At 52.9% G+C, this 19,012-nt stretch overlaps 1 protein-coding gene across 1 annotated transcript in view; it reads right to left on the reverse strand.

The window, feature by feature from the left end:
• Positions 1–17,393, reverse strand: part of EMSY (EMSY transcriptional repressor, BRCA2 interacting) — a 143,503-nt gene extending 126,110 nt beyond the window's left edge. The window contains exons 1-6 of the mRNA XM_060235028.1: positions 17,322–17,393; positions 14,848–15,029; positions 11,596–11,748; positions 9,904–10,157; positions 4,650–4,920; positions 897–1,157 (exon numbers count right to left, since the gene is read on the reverse strand). Of these exons, the coding sequence (XP_060091011.1) occupies positions 897–1,157; positions 4,650–4,920; positions 9,904–10,157; positions 11,596–11,748; positions 14,848–15,028 (1,120 nt within the window). The 5' untranslated portion in view covers position 15,029; positions 17,322–17,393. The remainder of the gene's footprint in view (positions 1–896; positions 1,158–4,649; positions 4,921–9,903; positions 10,158–11,595; positions 11,749–14,847; positions 15,030–17,321) is intronic.
• Positions 17,394–19,012: the final 1,619 nt, after the last annotated feature.

A 19,012-nucleotide genomic window follows, 5' to 3' on the forward strand; every position in this document is an offset into this window, starting at 1 on the left:
GGGTTGCCTGAAGAGGTGAGGGACCTCAGCAGGGTACAATGCCATAGAGTCCACCTTCCCAAGCATCCCTTTTTGCCAGCTGATCTTGGTTAGCCAGAGTTCTTCTCTCTGAATATCGGAGTCCCAGAGTAGCTCAGAATCTCCTTTCCCTTCCTCCCCCACAACAGACACCCTGTGAGGTGGGTGGGGTGGAAAGAGTTCTCCCAGAAGCTGCCCTTTCAAGGACAATTCCTACGAGAGCTGTGGCTGACCCAAGGCCATTCCAGCAGGTGCAAGTGGGGGAATCAAACCCGGTTCTTCCTGATAAGAGAGCTCTGGCTGACCCAAGGCCATTCCACCAGCTGCAAGTGGAGGAGTGGGGAATCAAACCCGGTTCTCCCAGATAAGAGAGCTATAGCTGACCCAAGGCCATTCCAGCAGGTGCAAGCGGAGGAGTGGGGAAATCAGACCCGGTTCTCTCAGGAAAGAGTCCACGCACTTAACCACTACACCAAAATGACTTCTCTATGATGCGGTATAACTTCCAAGAAAACTCTGAAGTCATGCAATGCCTCTCTAGGAGTCCCCAGCAGCTCTATGGTAAAACCATATGGTAAAAACACGGCCCCCAGGAAGCTGCATCATGCTTCTCTAGGGAATCACCTGAAACTCTATCATAAACCAGAGAGTTTTTGGTAATTCCTGCAGGGGTGTGATATCATTTCTTGGTGGCCATACATACATACATTGCATACATTACACACATATACAGACACACACAGACACAGAGAGACACAGACACACACAGACATACACACACACGTGTGTGTGTCTCTCTCTCTCCCCCTCTCCTCCCAGGCACTGGCAGCCCTACGGGAAAGCCCAGAAATCCAGGGCTGCAGCCGCCACCCCCTTACCTGATTCCTGCTTTATCTGGATGGTGGGCTTGATGCCGGGGGGCAGAGGAGACGGTTGCGGAGGTGGCGGGGGTGGCTGCGGCTGCTGCGGTGGCGCTGGCGTCTGGGTGACTGTCGAAGCCTGGGTCAGCTGCGGCTGCTGCACCTGTTGCGGCTGCTGCTGCTTGGGAAACTGCGCGAGGATCTGGGTCGGCGTCCCCACCAAGCTTTTGGGAGAAGGCAGCCTGGCCGAGGCCACCTTAATGGCCGACGTGGACACGCCTGGAAGAGAGGAGGTCAGCTCAAGGTTCCAGTGTCCCTTTGTTTGCTACTGCTGAGAGGTTATGAAGACCAAACGCACAGGGCGGGGCTTTGTTTTGCAGCAGGAGCTCCTTTGCATATTAGGCCACACACCCGTGATGTAGCCAGTCCTCCAAGAGCTTACGGGGCTCTTATTACAGGACACACTGTAAGCTCTTGGAGGATTGACTACATCAGGGGGGCGTGGCCTAATATGCAAAGGAGCTCCTGCTAGAATTCCACCCGAGCCACACGCCCCCTGATGTAGCCAATCCTCCAAGAGCTGATAAGGCTCTTTTTTGTAAGCTCTTGGAGGACTGGCTACATCAGGGGTGTGTGGCCTAATATGCAAAGGAGCTCCTGCTAGAATTCCACCCCTGAGCCACACGCCCCTGATGTAGCCAATCCTCCGAGAGCTGACAAGGCTCTTTTTTAAGCTCTTGGAGGACTGGCTACACCAGGGGGTGTGGCCTAATATGCAAAGGAGCTCCTGCTAGAATCCCACCCCTGGCACACATGGCCATACAGCAGTTGCTGAGGCGGCCCCCGAGCCCTGCTTGGGAAGGCAGGACGAGCCCACGCGGTGGCTGGAGCATCGGAACTAGCATCAGTTGTGCGCTCTCGACCTCGCCTCCTTTGCAGGGATGTAGGGCGATAAAATGGAGGAGACAAGAATGATACGAGACCCTTCGGGTCCCTGCTGGAGAGAGAGGCAGGGAAGAAAAGAAGTAAATCAACACACCAAGACAGGCAGGATCCAAGAAGGAGCCTGTGAGTGGAAATCGGGTTGGGCCTAATCGGGTGTCGAACTCGTTCGTTAGGAGGGCCGGATCTGACATAAATAAGGCCTTGTCGGGCCAGGCCATGCGGGTCATGAAATGTGATGCCGGGCAGCAGAGATAGAAACGCTATAAAGGGCACGGGCAAACGCGACTAAAGATTTTTTAAAAACTTAAAATAAGCCATGAGTAAAACATTAGCACTTGGTCTTAAAAGGTGCTTTTTTTTGTATCCCTCCTGTGTGATCGAGGGAACCGGGCAAAGGAAGCTCTGGCTCTTTCCTTCCTTGCCCAGGGGGCCAGGAGGGGGAAGAGCCTCAGTCAATAGAAGGAAGAGAGGCTTGGCTCAGTAGTTTTGCTGTGTGATTTGAGAGAGCCTGGCAAAGCACGCTGTTCCCCCCCCCCAAAAAAAGGAGGAGCGCCAATGGAGAAAACTGAGGCTTTGCCCTGTAGCTCCTGTGCGACTGAGCAAGCCTGACAAGGCAAGCTGTCCTGCAGAAGGAAGCAAGAGAGACAGAAGGAAGCAGATGAAAGCCAGTTTCTAGGGGGCCTGATCTGACCCTCGGACTGCCTGTTTGACATCCCTGGTCTAAGGCTTTTCTCACAGACCTGGCCAGTGTTCACAGATTCGGGTTTTTTTTATTTTGCATCCTTTATTTTTTCAAATAATTTATAACTGGCTTTTCTTTGCTGTTCAAGGCTGCTTGCAACACACTCGTTTTGGTTTTGTTTTATGCTAATTTTTGTGATCTAGTCTCGTTGAGCCATTTACTGGATGTTTCAGATTCTTTGACTGCGCTTTCTTACACTACACGATCCATGCGTGATCTGAAGAGCCCTGCTGACTCAGATGAGGAGGCCAGCCAGCCTAGGAGCCTTTCTCACACGGTAGCCAACCAGATCCTCTGGAGGGCCAACAACAGGGCACAGAGGCCGAGGCCTTCCCCTGAGAAGAACATCAGAAGAGCCCTGCTGGGTCAGACCAGTGAGGGTCCATCTAGTCCCGCCTCCTGTCTCACACAGGGGCCAGCCAGTTCCTCTGGAGGGCCGACAACAGGGCACAGAGGCCGAGGCCTTCCCCTGAGAAGGACATCAGAGGAGCCCTGCTGGATCAGACCAGTGAGGGTCCATCTAGTCCAGCCTCCAGTCTCACACAGTGGCCAACCAGTTCCTCTGGAGGGCCAACAACAGGGCACAGAGGCTGAGGCCTTCCCCTGAGAAGAACATCAGAAGAGCCCTGCTGGGTCAGACCAGTGAGGGTCCATCTAGTCCAGCCTCCAGTCTCACACAGTGGCCAACCAGTTCCTCTGGAGGGCCAACAACAGGGCAGGGAGACCGAGGCCTTCCCCTGAGAAGAACATCGGAAGAGCGCTGCTGGGTCAGACCAGGGAAGGTCCATCTAGTCCAGCCTCCTATCTCACACAGGGGCTAGTCAGTTCCTCTGGAGGGCCAACAGCAGGGCAGAGAGACCGAGGCCTTCAAAAAACATTAGAAGAGCCCTGATGGATCAGACCAATGAGGGTCATATGAACAAATGAAGCTGCCTTATACTGAATCAGACCTTTGGTCCATCAAAGTCAGTATTGTCTTCTCAGACTGGCAGTGGCTCTCCAGGGTCTTAAGCTAGTCCAGGGTCCATCTAGTCCAGCAGCATGTCTCACGCAGTGGCCAACCAGTTCCTCTGGAGGACCAACAACAGGGCAGAGAGGCCGAGCCCTTCCCCTGAGAAGAACATAAGAAGAGCTCTGCTGGATCAGACCTGGGAGGGTCCATCTAGTCCAGCCTCCTGTCTCACACAGCGGCCTGCCAGTTCCTCTGGAGGGCCAACAACAGGGCACAGAGGCCGAGGCCTTCATAAGAACCTCAGAAGAGCCCTGCTGGATCAGACCAGGGAGGGTCCATCTAGTCCAGCCTCCTGTCTCACACAGCGGCCTGCCAGTTCCTCTGGAGGGCCAACAACAGGGCACAGAGGCCGAGGCCTTCATAAGAACATCAGAAGAGCCCTGCTGGATCAGACCAGTGAGGGTCCATCTAGTCCATCCTCCAGTCTCACACAATGGCCTGCCAGTTCCTCTGGAGGATCAACAACAGGGCAGAGAGGCTGAGGCCTTCATAAGAACATCAGAAGAGCCCTGCTGGATCAGACCAGGGAGGGTCCATCTAGTCCAGCCTCCAGTCTCACACAGTGGCCTGCCAGTTCCTCTGGAGGGCCAACAACAGGGCAGAGGCCGAGGCCTTCATAAGAACATCAGAAGAACCCTGCTGGATCAGACCAGTGTGGGTCCATCTAGTCCATCCTCCAGTCTCACACAATGGCCTGCCAGTTCCTCTGGAGGATCAACAACAGGGCAGAGGCCGAGGCCTTCATAAGAACATCAGAAGAGCCCTGCTGGATCAGACCAGGGAGGGTCCATCTAGTCCAGCCTCCAGTCTCACACAGTGGCCTGCCAGTTCCTCTGGAGGGCCAACAACAGGGCAGAGGCCGAGGCCTTCATAAGAACATCAGAAGAACCCTGCTGGATCAGACCAGTGTGGGTCCATCTAGTCCAGCCTCCAGTCTCACGCAGTGGCCTCAACCTGTTCCTCTGGAGGGCCAACAACAGGGCACAGAGGCTGAGGCCTTTCCCTGGTAGGAATGTAAGAGGACACCTGCTGGAAGCCAGCAAAAGCCCACCCAAGATGACCAGCGTCTCACCCTGCGCTACGGTGGACATCACGACGGAAGGCGTGGAGGACACCACGGTGGTCACGGCCACGGTGCTGGGGGCGGAGGAGGGGGCGGAGCAGCCGCCGGTGCTGCTGCTGACCAGGGAGGACTGGGGGGCGGTGATGACCACCGGCTGCTTCTGAGTGGTGGAGGCGATGACGGAGGTCGGGACGAGCTTGGTGACGGCGGCGTAGTTGTGAGACTTGGACAGGATGTTGGGCACGAAGGTGGAGCTGGGAGACGTGGTGACGATGATCACCTGGAAACGAAAGCAGAAGCACGTTTCATTCGCTGCGCTGGGAGCCAATGGCGGGGCGGGGATGGCGCTTCTAAGCTTTTGCTAACGTCGTGAAAGCAATGTGTGTGTGTGTGTGTGTGTGTTTAAATTTTGAAAAGCTTTATTAATATAAAGTTCAATGTACAATAGCGATGAGACATCAACAGATGTGTAGCATGCACCAATATAAAATAGGGAAAGGGAAACATACAAGGTTAGCTATTAAAGCCTAATTACAGCATTAGTTGACATGACATCAAAACAGCATGGTATGAGTCATTAGGGTTCCTTCTGTCCTTCGAGACTTTCTCAATAAAGGGACGCCATTTGCCCATGAAGTCTAGGGAAGCGGTTTGGGAGGAGCAACGAGGATCCAAATCATAGGTGAGCTTATCTGAGACAAAATAATCCCACAATTTCAGCCACCGTGCCTGTCTCGAAGGAGGCGTTTGTTGCTTCCAAACCAGGGCAATCGCGAATTTAGCTGCTACGAACATGTGTGAAACTAGTTCTTCTGTGTGGTCAGGAGCGCGTGAGGCGCCTACAAGGTTCAGAAGAGCGTACTCTGGCGTGAATGGTGGACAGTATGAGGTGACGGCATGCAGTTCTTGGTAAATTAGCTTCCAAAAGCTTTGTATGACGGGGCAGAGCCACCAGGAATGGAAAAATGTGCCTCTCTGGCCGCAGTTCTTAAAACAGAGAGGTGAAGTAGAGGAAGAGTGTGATAATCATGCTGGAGTCATACACCAGCGTGTGAGCCATTAAAGTTCTCACACGCTGAAAGCAATGTCACCCCAGAGTTGGAAAAAACTGGCGCTTGCACAGGGGACCTTTCCTTTCCTCATCGGGCTTTGATGACTGTCAGGGCCTTTTTTTGTAGAAAAAGCACAGCAGGGACTCATTTGCCTATTAGGCCACACCCCCTGATGTGCCAATGTTTCACACAGGACACTCTCCTGACCCGCTGGATTTTGGGGGCTTGTCATCGGGCTTTGCGCGGCACCGTGGCGCAGAGTGCTAAAGCAGCAGTACTGCGGGTCTGAGCTCTCCGCTCACGGCCTGCGTTCGATCCCCGGCGGAAGCTGGGCGTTCAGGTAGCCGGCTCGAGGTTGACTCAGCCTTCCATCCTTCCGAGGTCGGTCAAATGAGGACCCGGCTCGCTGGGGGGAAAGCGTAGAGGACTGGGGAAGGCAAGGGCAAAACCGCCTCGTAAAAAGTCTGCCGTGAATACGTTGTGAAAGCAACGTCACTCCAGAGTCGGAAACGACTGGTGCTTGCACCAGGGGACTACCTTTACCTTTAAGAGCTCTGTGTTGCAGAGTGGTAAGGCTGCAGTACTGCAGTCTGAACTCTCTGCTCACAACCTGAGTTCGATCCCAGCGGAAGCTGGGTTTTCAGGTAGTCAGCTCCAGGTTGACTCAGCCTTCCATCCTTCCGAGGTCGGTCAAATGAGGACTCAGCTTGCTGGGAGGAAAGTGTAGAGGACTGGGGAAGGCAAGGGCAAAACCGCCCCGTAAAAAGCCTGCCGTGAAAACGTCGTCACCCCAGAGTCGGAAACGACTGGTGCTCGCACAGGGGACCTTTCCTTTCCTAGATGGCCATTATAGAGCCCTGTGGCGCAGAGTGTTAAAGCTGCAGCACTGCAGTCCTAAGCTCTGCTCACGACCTGAGTTCGATACCTGGCAGAAGCTGGGCTTTCAGGTACCCGGCTCGAGGTTGACTCAGCCTTCCATCCTTCCAAGGTCGGTCAAATGAGGACCCAGCTTGCTGGGGGGAAAGTGCAGAGGACTGGGGAAGGCAATGGCAAACCGCCCCGTAAAAAGCCTGCCGTGAAAACGTTGTGAAAGCAACGTCACCCCAGAGTCGGAAAGGACTGGTGCTTGCACAGGGGACCTTTCCTTTCCTCATCGGGCTTTGATGATTGTCAGGGCTTTTTTGTAGAAAAAGCACAGCAGGGACTCATTTGCATATTAGGCCACACCCCCTGGTGCGCCAATGTTTCACACAGGGCTCCTTATTTTGTAGGGAAAGCCCAGCTGGGACTCATTTGCATATTAGGCCACACCCCCTGATGGCACCACTGTTTCGCACAGGGCTTTTTTTGTAGGAAAAGCTGAGTAGGGGCTCGTTTGCAAATTAGGCCACACCCCTGACACCAAGCTAGCTGGAACTGCGTTCCCGTGCATTCCTACTTAAAACAAGCTTTGGTGATTGTCTGTTCTGAGTCTCCGGCAGGGGGAAAGCTAGGTTCGAGTCCAGTTGCAGCTGAGACGCAGTAAGATTTTCGGGATGTGCACTTTCAAGAATCAAAACTCCCTTCAGCAGAGTGCGGAAGGTTGAAACGCCGAAAGTCTTGTTGGTCTCTAAGGTGCATCGAGAAAACAGAGCATCACTGCCCCAGACGTAACTCGAGAGAGAAGCCATGTTGGATCAGGCCAATGGCTCGTCCAGTCCAACACTCTGTGTCACACAGTGGCCAAAAACCAGGCGTCATCAGGAGGTCAACCAGTGGGGCCAGAACACTAGAAGCCCTCCCACTGTGCTCCCCCCCCAAGCACCAAGAAGACAGAGCAACCCTGCCCGAGACGTAGGAGGAGCCATGTTGGATCAGGTCAGTGGCCCATCCAGTCCTACACTGTGTCACACAGTGGCCAAAAACCAGGTGCCAACAGGAGGTTTGCCAGCAGGGCCAGAACTCCAGAAGCCCTCCCACTTTTGCCTCTCCAAGCACCAAGAGTAGAGACATCACTGACCCAGACATAAGAACATAAGAGAAGCCATGTCGAATCAGGCAAGTGGCCCATCCAGTCCTACACTGTGTCGCACAGTGGCCAAAAACCAGGTGCCATCAGAAGGTTTGCGAGCAGGGCCAGAACTCCAGAAACCCTTCCACTGTGGCCCCACAAGCACCAAGAAAACAGAGCATCACTGCTCCAGACATCAAAACATAAGAGAAGTTGTGTTGGCCGAAGCCAGTGGCCCATCTGGTCCAGCAGGGCTCTTCTGATGTTCTTATCAGGGGAAGGCCTCAGCCTCTCTGCCCTCTTGTTGGCCCTCCAGAGAAACTGGGTGTCTACTGCATGAGACAGGAGGCTGGACTAGATGGACCACTTGGTCTGATTCAGCAGGGCTCTTCTGATGTTCTTAGGAAGGCACTGGCCACTATACCCTGTTGCTGACCCCCCACAGATGAACTGGTTGGACATTATGTAAGAAAGGATGCCGGACTAGATGGGCCACTGGTCTGATCCAGCAGGGCTCTTTCTAGGTTCTTCTCAGGGGAAGGCCTTGGCCTCTATGCCCTGTTGTTGGCTGTCCAGAGGAACTGGTTGGCTACTGCGTGCGACAGGATGTTGGACGAGAAGGACCACTAGGTGAGACCCAGCAGGGCTCTTCTTCAGTCCTTATCAGGGGAAGGCCTCCATCTCTACATCCTCCAGAGGAACTGAACAGCCACGGCATGAGACAGGAGGCTGGACTAGATGGACCCTCACTGGTCTGATCCAGCAGGGCTCTTCTGATGTTCTTAGGAAGGCCTTGGCCTCTCTGCCCTGTTGTTGGCCCTCCAGAGGAATTGGCAGGCCACTGTGTGAGACAGGAGGCTGGACTAGATGGAGAAATAAGTACTTTTCTCCCTTTCTCACAATACAAGAACTCGTGGGCATTCGATGAAATTGCTGAGCAGCCAGGTTAAAACGGATAAAAGGAAGTCCTTCTTCACCCAAAGGGTGATTAACATGTGGAATTCACTGCCACAGGAGGTGGTGGCGGCCACAAGCATGGCCATCTTCAAGAGGGGGTTAGATAAAAATATGGAGCAGAGGTCCATCAGTGGCTATTAGCCACAGTGTGTGTGTGTGTGTGTGTATATTTGGCCGCTGTGTGACACAGAATGTTGGACTGGATGGGCCATTGGCCTGATCTAACATGGCTTCTCTTATGTTCTTATGACCCTCACTGGTCTGATCCAGCAGGTCTCTTCTGATGTTCTTATGAAGACCTCAGCCTCTCTGCCCCATTGTTGGCCCTCCAGAGGAACTGGTTGGCCACTGTGTGAGACAAGAGGCTGGACTAGATGGACCACTAGTCTGATCCAGTAGGGCTCTTCTGATGTTCTTATGAAGGCCTCAGCCTCTCTGCCCTGTTGTTGGCCCTCCAGAGGAACTGGCTGGTTACTGTTTGAGACAGGAGGCTGGACTAGATGGACCAATGGAATGATCCAGCAGGGCTCTTCTGATGTTCTTATGAAGGACTCAGCCTCTCTGCCCTGTTGTTGGCCCTCCAGAGGAACTGGCTGGTTACTGTTTGAGACAGGAGGCTGGACTAGATGGACCACTGGTCTGATCCAGTAGGGCTCTTCTGATGTTCGTATGAAGGCCTCAGCCTCTCTGCCCTGTTATAGTCCCTCCAGAGGAACTGGTTGGCCACTGTGTGAGACAAGAGGCTGGACTAGAAGGACCACTAGGTATGATCCAGCAGAGCTCTTCATAAGTCCTTATCAGGAGAAGGCCTACGTCTCTACATCCTCCAGAGCAGAGGTGGCCAACAGTAGCTCTCCAGATGTTTTTTGCCTAAAACTCCCATCAGCCCCAGCCATTGGCCATGCTTGCTGGGGCTGATGGGAGTTTTAGTCAAAAAAACATCTGGAGAGCTACCGTTAGTAACCCCTGCCCCAAAGGAATTGAATGGTCACTGTGTGAGACAGGAGGCTGGACTAGAAGGACCACTAGGTGTGATCCAGCAGGGCTCTTCTTAAGTCCTTATCAGGGGAAGGCCTCCGTCTCTACGTCCCCCAGAGGAACTGGATGGCCATTGCATGAGACAGGAGGCTGGACCACTGGGCTGATCTAGCAGGGCTCTTCTTAAATTCTTATCTTCTACCACTGAACCACAGCCTCCTCCCAAGGTTTGAGCTCAGAGAAAGGGCAGATAAAAACACTCCTCCCCCCCTGCACACTCCCTTACCTTCTGGGTTGTCGTGTTGGTCGTCTGCGTGGAGGGCTTGGTGAAGGTGATCTTCACCGGCGACATGTGGGGAGGCAAGGAGTTGGCAATGCTCTGCATGATGCTGCTCATCTTCGGGCTGCCAGGCACCGTGATGGTTTTCGTCACCGGCGTGACGGCCTTCGGCACCTCCTTCAGGAGGACGGGGGACGAGCTCGAGGAGTTGGTGCGGCGCCTCTTGCGGGGCTTCTCGTCGTCGTCTGAGCAGCTCACGCCTGCAAGACACCCGCCCCCCCGAGCATTTCTTAGCCACGTGGGAGCCACATTCAAAGGCAGCAAACCTCCGAATCCCAGAGCCAGGAGGTGACATCAGGGAAAGGCCTCAGTCTCGCTGCCCTGTTGCTGGCCCTCCGGAAGAACTGGTTGCCCATTGAGACAGAATGCTGGGCTAGAGTGACCACTGGTTTCCTCTAGCAGGGCTCTTAAGTTCCTATAGTGCAGGGGTGGCCAATGGTAGCTCTCCAGATGTTTTTTTGCCTACAACTCCCATCAGCCCCAGCCAATAGCCGTGCTGGCTGGGGCTGATGGGAGTTGTAGGCAAAAAAAATCTGGAGAGCTACCGTCGGCCACCCCTGCTATAGTGCGTAGCCCCGTAAACAAATGAATAATTTACTTTTATCTGACTGAAGTATAATATTCTTCCTGTGCTTGAGTCCAGTAGCGCCCAACAGGCCAACAACATTTCGGGGGTGTAAGGCTTCAAGAGTCAGAGCTCCATTGGCCTGATCCAACATGGCCTCTCTTATAGATAAGAGAGCTCTGGCTGACCCAAGGCCATTCCAGCAGCTGCAAGTGAAGGAGTGGGGAATCAAACCCGGTTCTCCCAGATAAGAGAGCTACGGCTGACCCAAGGCCATTCCAGCAGCTGCAAGTGGAGGAGTGGGAAATCAAACCTGGTTCTCCCAGAGAAGAGAGCTCTGGCTGACCCAAGGCCATTCCAGCAGCTGCAAGTGGAGGAGTGGGGAATCAAACCTGGTTCTCCCAGATAAGAGAGCTACGGCTGACCCAAGGCCATTCCAGCAGCTGCAAGTGGAGGAGTGGGAAATCAAACCTGGTTCTCCCAGATAAGAGAGCTATGGCTGACCCAAGGCCATTCCAGCAGCTGCAAGTGGAGGAGTGGGGAATCAAACCTGGTTCTCCCAGATAAAAGAGCTCTGGCTGACCCAAGGCCATTCCAGCAGCTGCAAGTAGAGGAGGAGGGAATCAAACCCGGTTCTCCAGATAAGAGAGCTCTGGCTGACCCAAGGCCATTCCAGCAGCTGCAAGTGGAGGAGTGGGGACTCAAACCCGGTTCTCCCAGATAAGAGTCCACATATTTAACCACGACACCCAACAGGCTCTCCGTGTTCTTATGTTTGTTAGATCCTAGTGGGAATGTGGGTCCTTGAGCCCTTAGACCTGCTCGGAAGCTGGGAGATACAACCAGTAGTGGCAAACCCTTGACAATCGTAGCTTTGACTCCCGAAAGCTCATACTCTGGAAATCCCGTTGCTCTCTATGGCACGACTGGACTCAAAGCTTGCTCTTCTATGGCAGAACCACAAGGGTGCCCTCTTCGAACGTCGTTAATACATCAAATAAAAGCAAGAGCTCCTCTAAAACAGCTCTCCGGACTCCCAGTTTGATGCTTACCTTGTGCCTCTTTTCACTTACTTTTGACGTAAACGGCGCTTCCGCTCGGCAGGACGACCACGTTGGAAGCCGGGCTGGCGGGTCTGGGGGACTTGACAGTGGCGATGCTGCCGCTCGGTACCGGAGTGGATGTGGGAGTGGAAGTTGTACTCGTGTAGGAATAGCACACCACCACTGGAGAGGAAGAGGAAACACAAGGGGCACGAACAAGGGTTAGACTCCTACTGTTCTCTCCGTACCGTTGACAACTTTAAAGTCACAGGTTGACTCTCCAGCACCCTCAGTGAATCATACAGTTGGAAGGGACCTCCAGGGTCATCTAGTTCAACCCCCTGCACAATGCAGGAAACTCACAAATACCTCCCTCTAAATTCGCAGGATCTTCATCACTGTCAGATGGCCATCTAGCCTCTGTTTAGAAACCTCCAAGGAAGGAGAGCCCGCCACCTCCCGAGGAAGCCTGTTCCACTGAGGAACCGCTCTAACAGTCAGGAAGTTCTTCCTAATGTTGAGCTGGAAACTCTTCTGATTTAATTTCAACCCACTGGTTCTGGTCCTACCTTCCGGGGCCACAGAAAACAATCCCACAGCATCCTCTATAGGACAGCCCTTCAAGTACTTGAAGATGGTGATCCTATCACCTCTCAGCAGTATTTTGATTCCTTTTTGCAGCAGTAGGAAAAGCTGTGCCAGCTAAAGCCTGAACCCAGCGTAACAGAACATAGGAACATAAGAGAAGCCATGTTGGATGAGGCCAATGGCCCCTCCAGTCCAACACTCTGTGTCACACAGAGGCCAAAACTCAGGTACATTCAGGAGATCCACCAGTGGGGCCAGAACACTAGAAGCCCTTGCACTGTTGCTCCCCCCCTCCCAAGCACCAAGGATACAGAGTATAACTGCTCCAGACAGAGTCTTCCATCTAATAGTTTGTGGCTAATAGCATAAGAACATAGGAGAAGCCATGTTGGATCAGGCCAATGGCCCCTCCAATCCAACACTCTGTGTCACATAAGAACATCAGAGAAGCCATGTTGGATCAGGCCAGTGGCCCATCCAGTCCAACACTCTGTGTCACATAAGAACATCAGAGAAGCCATGTTGGATCAGGCCAGTGGCCCATCCAGTCCAACACTCTGTGTCACATAAGAACATCAGAGAAGCCATGTTGGATCAGGCCAGTGGCCCCTCCAGTCCAACACTCTGTGTCACATAAGAACATCAGAGAAGCCATGTTGGATCAGGCCAATGGCCCCTCCAGTCCAACACTCTGTGTCAGATAAGAACATCAGAAAAGCCATGTTGGATCAGGCCAATGGCCCCTCCAGTCCAACACTCTGTGTCACATAAGAACATAAGAGAAGCCATGTTGGATCAGGCCAATGGCCCCTCCAGTCCAACACTCTGTGTCACATAAGAACATAAGAGAAGCCATGTTGGATCAGGCCAATGGCCCCTCCAGTCCAACACTCTGTGTCAGATAAGAACATCAGAAAAGCCATGTTGGATCAGGCCAATGGCCCCTCCAGTCCAACACTCTGTGTCACATAAGAACATAAGAGAAGCCATGTTGGATCAGGCCAATGGCCCCTCCAGTCCAACACTCTGTGTCACATAAGAACAGAAGAGAAGCCATGTTGGATCAGGCCAATGGCCCATCCAGTCCAACACTCTGTGTCACATAAGAACATCAGAGAAGCCATGTTGGATCAGGCCAATGGCCCCTCCAGTCCAACACTCTGTGTCACATAAGAACATAAGAGAAGCCATGTTGGATCAGGCCAATGGCCCCTCCAGTCCAACACTCTGTGTCACATAAGAACATAAGAGAAGCCATGTTGGATCAGGCCAATGGTCCATCCAGTCCAACACTCTGTGTCACATAAGAACATAAGGGAAGCCATGCTGGATCAGGCCAATGGTCCATCCAGTCGAACACTCTGTGTCACATAAGAACATCAGAGAAGCCATGTTGGATCAGGCCAATGGCCCCTCCAGTCCAACACTCTGTGTCAGATAAGAACATCAGAAAAGCCATGTTGGATCAGGCCAATGGCCCCTCCAGTCCAACACTCTGTGTCACATAAGAACATAAGAGAAGCCATGTTGGATCAGGCCAGTGGCCCATCCAGTCCAACACTCTGTGTCACATAAGAACATAAGAGAAGCCATGTTGGATCAGGCCAGTGGCCCCTCCAGTCCAACACTCTGTGTCACATAAGAACATAAGAGAAGCCATGTTGGATCAGGCCAGTGGCCCATCCAGTCCAACACTCTGTGTCACATAAGAACATAAGAGAAGCCATGTTGGATCAGGCCAGTGGCCCATCCAGTCCAACACTCTGTGTCACATAAGAACATAAGAGAAGCCATGTTGGATCAGGCCAGTGGCCCCTCCAGTCCAACACTCTGTGTCACATAAGAACATAAGAGAAGCCATGTTGGATCAGGCCAGTGGCCCATCCAGTCCAACACTCTGTGTCACATAAGAACATAAGAGAAGCCATGTTGGATCAGGCCAGTGGCCCCTCCAGTCCAACACTCTGTGTCACACAGTGGCCAAAAAAACCAGGTGCCATCAAGAGGTCCACCACTGGGGCTAGAAGAAGGGGCTGGAGAGCCGGTTTGGTGTAGTGGTTAAGTGTGCGGACTCTTATCTGGGAGAACCGGGTTTGATTCCCCACTCCTCCACTTGCACCTGCTGGCATGGCCTTGGGTCAGCCATAGCTCTGGCAGAGGTTGTCCTTGAAAGGGCAGCTGCTGTGAGAGCCCTCTCCAGCCCCACCCACCTCACAGGGTGACTGTTGTGGGGGAGGAAGGTAAAGGAGATTGTGAGCCGCTCTGAGACTCTTCGGAGTGCAGGGCGGGATAGAAATCCAATATCTTCTTCCACTGTGCCCCCCCTCTGAAGCACCAGAATACAAGGCATCACTTGCCCCAGACAGAGAGTTCCAACAATAAGCTGTGGATAACAGCCACTGATGAACCCCTGGTCCATATGCTTACCCATTCCCCTATGAAGCTGTCTTCAACTGAACCAGACCCCCCTGGGTCCATCGAAGTCAGTCTTGTCTCCTCAGACTGGCAGTGGCTCTCCAGAGTCTCAAGCGGAGGTTTTTCACGCCTATTTGACTGGACCCATTTTAGATGGAGACGCCGGGGACTGAACCTGGGACCTTCTGCTTACCAAGCAGATGCTCTACCAGGGAGCCACCGTCTCTCCCCTTTTGAGAAATGAGAGACCCTTTCCCAATCCCCCAATGGCCACCTTACCGTCACTTTCTTTGCTCCCCGTTTCCGCGGGAGACGGAAGAGAAGCATTGTGCTGGAGAGCAGCGTTGGCAACGGCGTTTGCCGTGACGGTAAAAGCCGTCTGGGGGACCAGCCGTGGCATCAGAGGGACCAGCCGCCTCCCTTCGATGGACCATTCGGAGGAGCTGTTTGGCCCGGACATGCTACGAAGAAACGCAAAGGTCCAGATTCAGCGCTCCATTTAGACACAACTCAGATGGGTTTTTGCAGCCACGAGGCACTGCTGTTCAACTCTTCTGACCTGCTGTGGCCCCCAGCTTAAGCAGGCCAAACAATTCATAGAATCACAGAGTTGGAAGGGGCCTTTACAGACCATCTAGTCCAGGGGCGGCCAAACTTGCTTAACGTAAGAGCCACATAGCATAAACAACAGATGTTTGAGAGCCACGAGACATGAACATCAGTGGAGGGAGGGAGGGAGGGAGGGAGAAAGGGGGAGAGGGGGGAAGGGAGGAAGGGAGAGAGGGAGGAAGAAAAGAAGGGAGGGAGGGAGGGAGGGAGGGAGGGAGGAAGGGAGGAAGAAAGGAAGGAAGGAAGGAAGGAAGGAAGGAAGGAAGGAAGGAAGGAAGGAAGGAAGGAAGGAAGGAAGGAAGGAAGGAAGGAAGGAAGGAAGGAAGGAAGGGAGGGAGGGAGGGAGGGAGGGAGGGAGGGAGGGAGGGAGAGAGAGAGAAAGAGAGAGAGAAAGAGAAAGAGAGAGAGAGAGAGAGAGAGAGAAAGAGAGAGAGAGAGAAAGAGAGAGAGAAAGAGAGAGAGAAAGAGAGAGAGAGAAAGAGAGAAAGAGAGAGAGAAAGAAAGAAAGAGAGAGAGAGAGAGAGAGAAGAAAGAAAGAAAGAAAGAAAGAAAGAAAGAAAGAAAGAAAGAAAGAAAGAAAGAAAGAAAGAAAGAAAGAAAGAAAGAAAGAAAGAAAGAAAGGGAGGGAGGGAGGGAGGGGGAGGCAGGAAGGGAGGGAGAAATGGGGAGAGGGGGGAAGGGAGGAAGGGGGAGAGGGAGGGAGGAAGGAAGAAAGGAAGGGGGGAAGGGAGGGAGAGAGGGAGGGAGAAAGAGAGGGAGAGAGAAAGAGAGAAAGAAAGAAGAGAGAGAAAGAAAGAAAGAAAGAGGGAGGGAGGGGGTAGGCAGGAAGGGGGTAGGCAGGAAGGGAGGGGGGAAGGGAGGGGGGAAAGGAGGGTGGAAGCAAGGGAGGGAGGAAGGAAGGAAGGGGGGAAGGGAGGGAGAGAGGAAGGAAGGGAGGGAGGGAGGGGGGAAGGGAGGCAGGCAAATAGATGCGGGAGGGAGAGATGGAAAGAAAGCAACTTTAAGTGCACTTAGGTCTCACGGGATAGTAGGGGCTTTGAGAGCCACAGTTTGGCCACCCCTGATCTAGTCCAACCCCCTGTTCCATGCAGGATCAGCCTAAAGCATCTCTAACAAGACTGCCAATGAAGGGGAGCTCACCACCTTCCTAGGCAGCTGGTCCCACCTCTGCACTCCTCTGACTGTAAACATTTTATTTCCTAATATCCAACCAGCACCTTTCTGCTTATAATTTGAGCCCACTGCAAGCAGAAAATTCAATAACTAAGGCTCTCTAGGGCAGGGGTGTCAAACGTGTGGCCTACGGGCCAAATCAAGCCCCTGCAGGGCTCCTATCAGGCCCGCGAGAAACTCTGCGTCCTTCTCTCTCTTGCTTCCTCCAGTTGCAAGAGACTGTTAAATAAAATACTGCAAGAGTGCCAATCTTTTAAGCACATATTATTTAAAGCAGGGGTGTCAAACTCATTTGTTATGAGGGCCGGATGTGACATAAACGAGACCTTGTTGGGCTGGGCCAGGTGGGTACCTATGTAAGATTAGAACACAGACAAACACAAATATATATTTCTAAAAAACTTAAAACGTGCTTAAAACATTAGTACCCATTGGTCTTAAGGGCAGAACAAAATAGGAGTCGATTGCACCTTTAAGACCAACTTAGTTTTATTCAGAACGTAAGCTTTCGTGTGCATGCACACTTCTTCCGGCGAGGAATGAGGTACAGTAAGCAGAGCCACCTATAGCTGGTGGGGTTTGGAATGCCAAGTGGTACAAAGTTAAAATCCGATAGCAGAATAGTAAAATTAATACATTCAGAAAAGCTTTGATCATTGCATTAGCGTGGGAAACCATAACACAGTAACATGTCAGAATGTGGGAATGCCTGTTAATTATTCTATTGCTAATAAACCTGGGTCAAAATGAGGGCATTTCTTTCTCAAAAATTTCCTTTGTATTTCTCTCATGGGATCCAGGGAACTGGGCAAAGGAAGCTCTGCCTCTTTCCTTCCTTCCCCGGGGGAATCAGGAAGAGGAGGAGCCTCAGCCAACAGAAGGGAGAGAGGCTTGGCTCAGTAGCTCTGCTGTGTGATTGAGAGAGCCTGGCAAAGCAAGCTATTCCCCCCCCCCTTCATCCCCAATCTTACTTATGTGCAATAGTCGTCAATCGCTCGTCGTTTACCGCCCTCCGAACTTCAGCCCGATGCCTTTCCGTTGAAATGCTGTCGGAAGAATCAAAACATTAGAGGCTGAAAAAGATTATCCAACAGTGAATTCTTGAGAAATGGCATGTTAAGAACATCAGAAGGGCCCTGCCGGATCCGACCAATAGTCAATCTAGGCCAGCCTCCTGTCTCACACAGTGGCCAGTCAGTTCCTCTGGAGGGCCAACAACAGGGCAGAGAGGCCGAGGCCTTCCCCTGAGGAGAACATCAGAAGAGCCCTGCTGGGTCAGACCAGGGAGGGTCCATCTAGTCCAGCCTCCAGTCTCACACAGTGGCCAACCAGTTCCTCTGGAGGGCCAACAACAGGGCAGAGAGGCCGAGGCCTTCCCCTGAGGAGAACATCAGAAGAGCCCTGTTGGATCAGACCAGTGAGGCTCCATCTAGTCCAGCCTCCTGTCTCACACAGTGGCCAGCCAGTTCCTCTGGAGGGCCAACAACAGGGCAGAGAGGCCAAGGCCTTCCCCTGAGGAGAACATCATATGAGCCCTGCTGGATCAGACCAGGGAGGGTCCATCTAGTCCAGCCTCCCGTCTCACCCAGTGGCCAGTCAGTTCCTCTGGAGGGCCAACAACGGGGCACAGAGGCCGAGGCCTTCCCCTGAAGTCGCCTCCTGGCTCTCGGGTTCAGAGGATTAGTTCCTCTGAACGTGGAGGTTCCCCTCAGTCACCATGGCTAGGAGCCATTGACAGACCTTCCTCCGTGAATCTATCTAATCGCCTTTGAAAGCTGCTTGCTTCGCTACATCGTCTGGCAGTGAATTCCACATTTCAATCACTGTGTAAAGTGGTGTTTCCTTCTGTCCGTCCTGAACCTACCGCCCATTGGCTTCGCTGGATGCCCTCGAGTGTCAGTATCTGAGGAGAGGAATAAAAGGCTCTTTCTATCTACTGTCTCCTGCCCACGCATACTTTTTACAAAGCTCTATCGTGTCCCTTCTTAGTCCTTCCACTGTTATTTCTACTTATCCACCGCTGGAGGTCAAGGAAGCTGTCGACTCCTCCTATTGGTCAAGACAGCATCATGTGGGATGCTGACCTGGTCTCCAATTGGTCACAACCCTGCGTAAGAGAGGGAGAAGTCAACCTACAGCGGAGCAACCATTCAAAACAGAAGGTAGCTCAGGCCTTCTTAAAGCACCAGGGCTGGGAGCCTGTGAATGGCTTTGCTCTGCCTGCAGCTCCGCTCACTCCCCCACTGAACCTATGAAGCTGCCTTCTACTGAATCAGACCCTGGGTCCATCAAAGCCAGTCTTGTCTACTCAGACTGGCAGCAGCTCTCCAGGGTCTCAAACTGAGGTTTTTCACACCTATTTGCCTGGACCCTTTTTAGTTGGAGATGCCGGGGATTGAACCTGGGACCTTCTGCTTACCAAGCAGATGCTCTACCACTGAGCCACAGTCCCATTCATGGCTCTTCAGGGTCTCAAGCTGAGGTTCTTCACTCCTCCTTGCCTGGACCCTTTTTAGTTGGAGATGCCGGGGATTGAACCTGGGACCTTCTGCTTACCAAGCAGATGCTCTACCACTGAGCTACAGCCCCACTGTATGTCTCTCCAGGGTCTCAGGCTGAGGTCTTTCCCATCGCCTACTGCCTGGTCCTTTTAACTGGAGAT

Source organism: Heteronotia binoei, chromosome 3 (assembly GCF_032191835.1).
Source record: "Heteronotia binoei isolate CCM8104 ecotype False Entrance Well chromosome 3, APGP_CSIRO_Hbin_v1, whole genome shotgun sequence".
In the NCBI taxonomy this organism is placed as follows: Eukaryota; Metazoa; Chordata; class Lepidosauria; order Squamata; family Gekkonidae; genus Heteronotia; species Heteronotia binoei.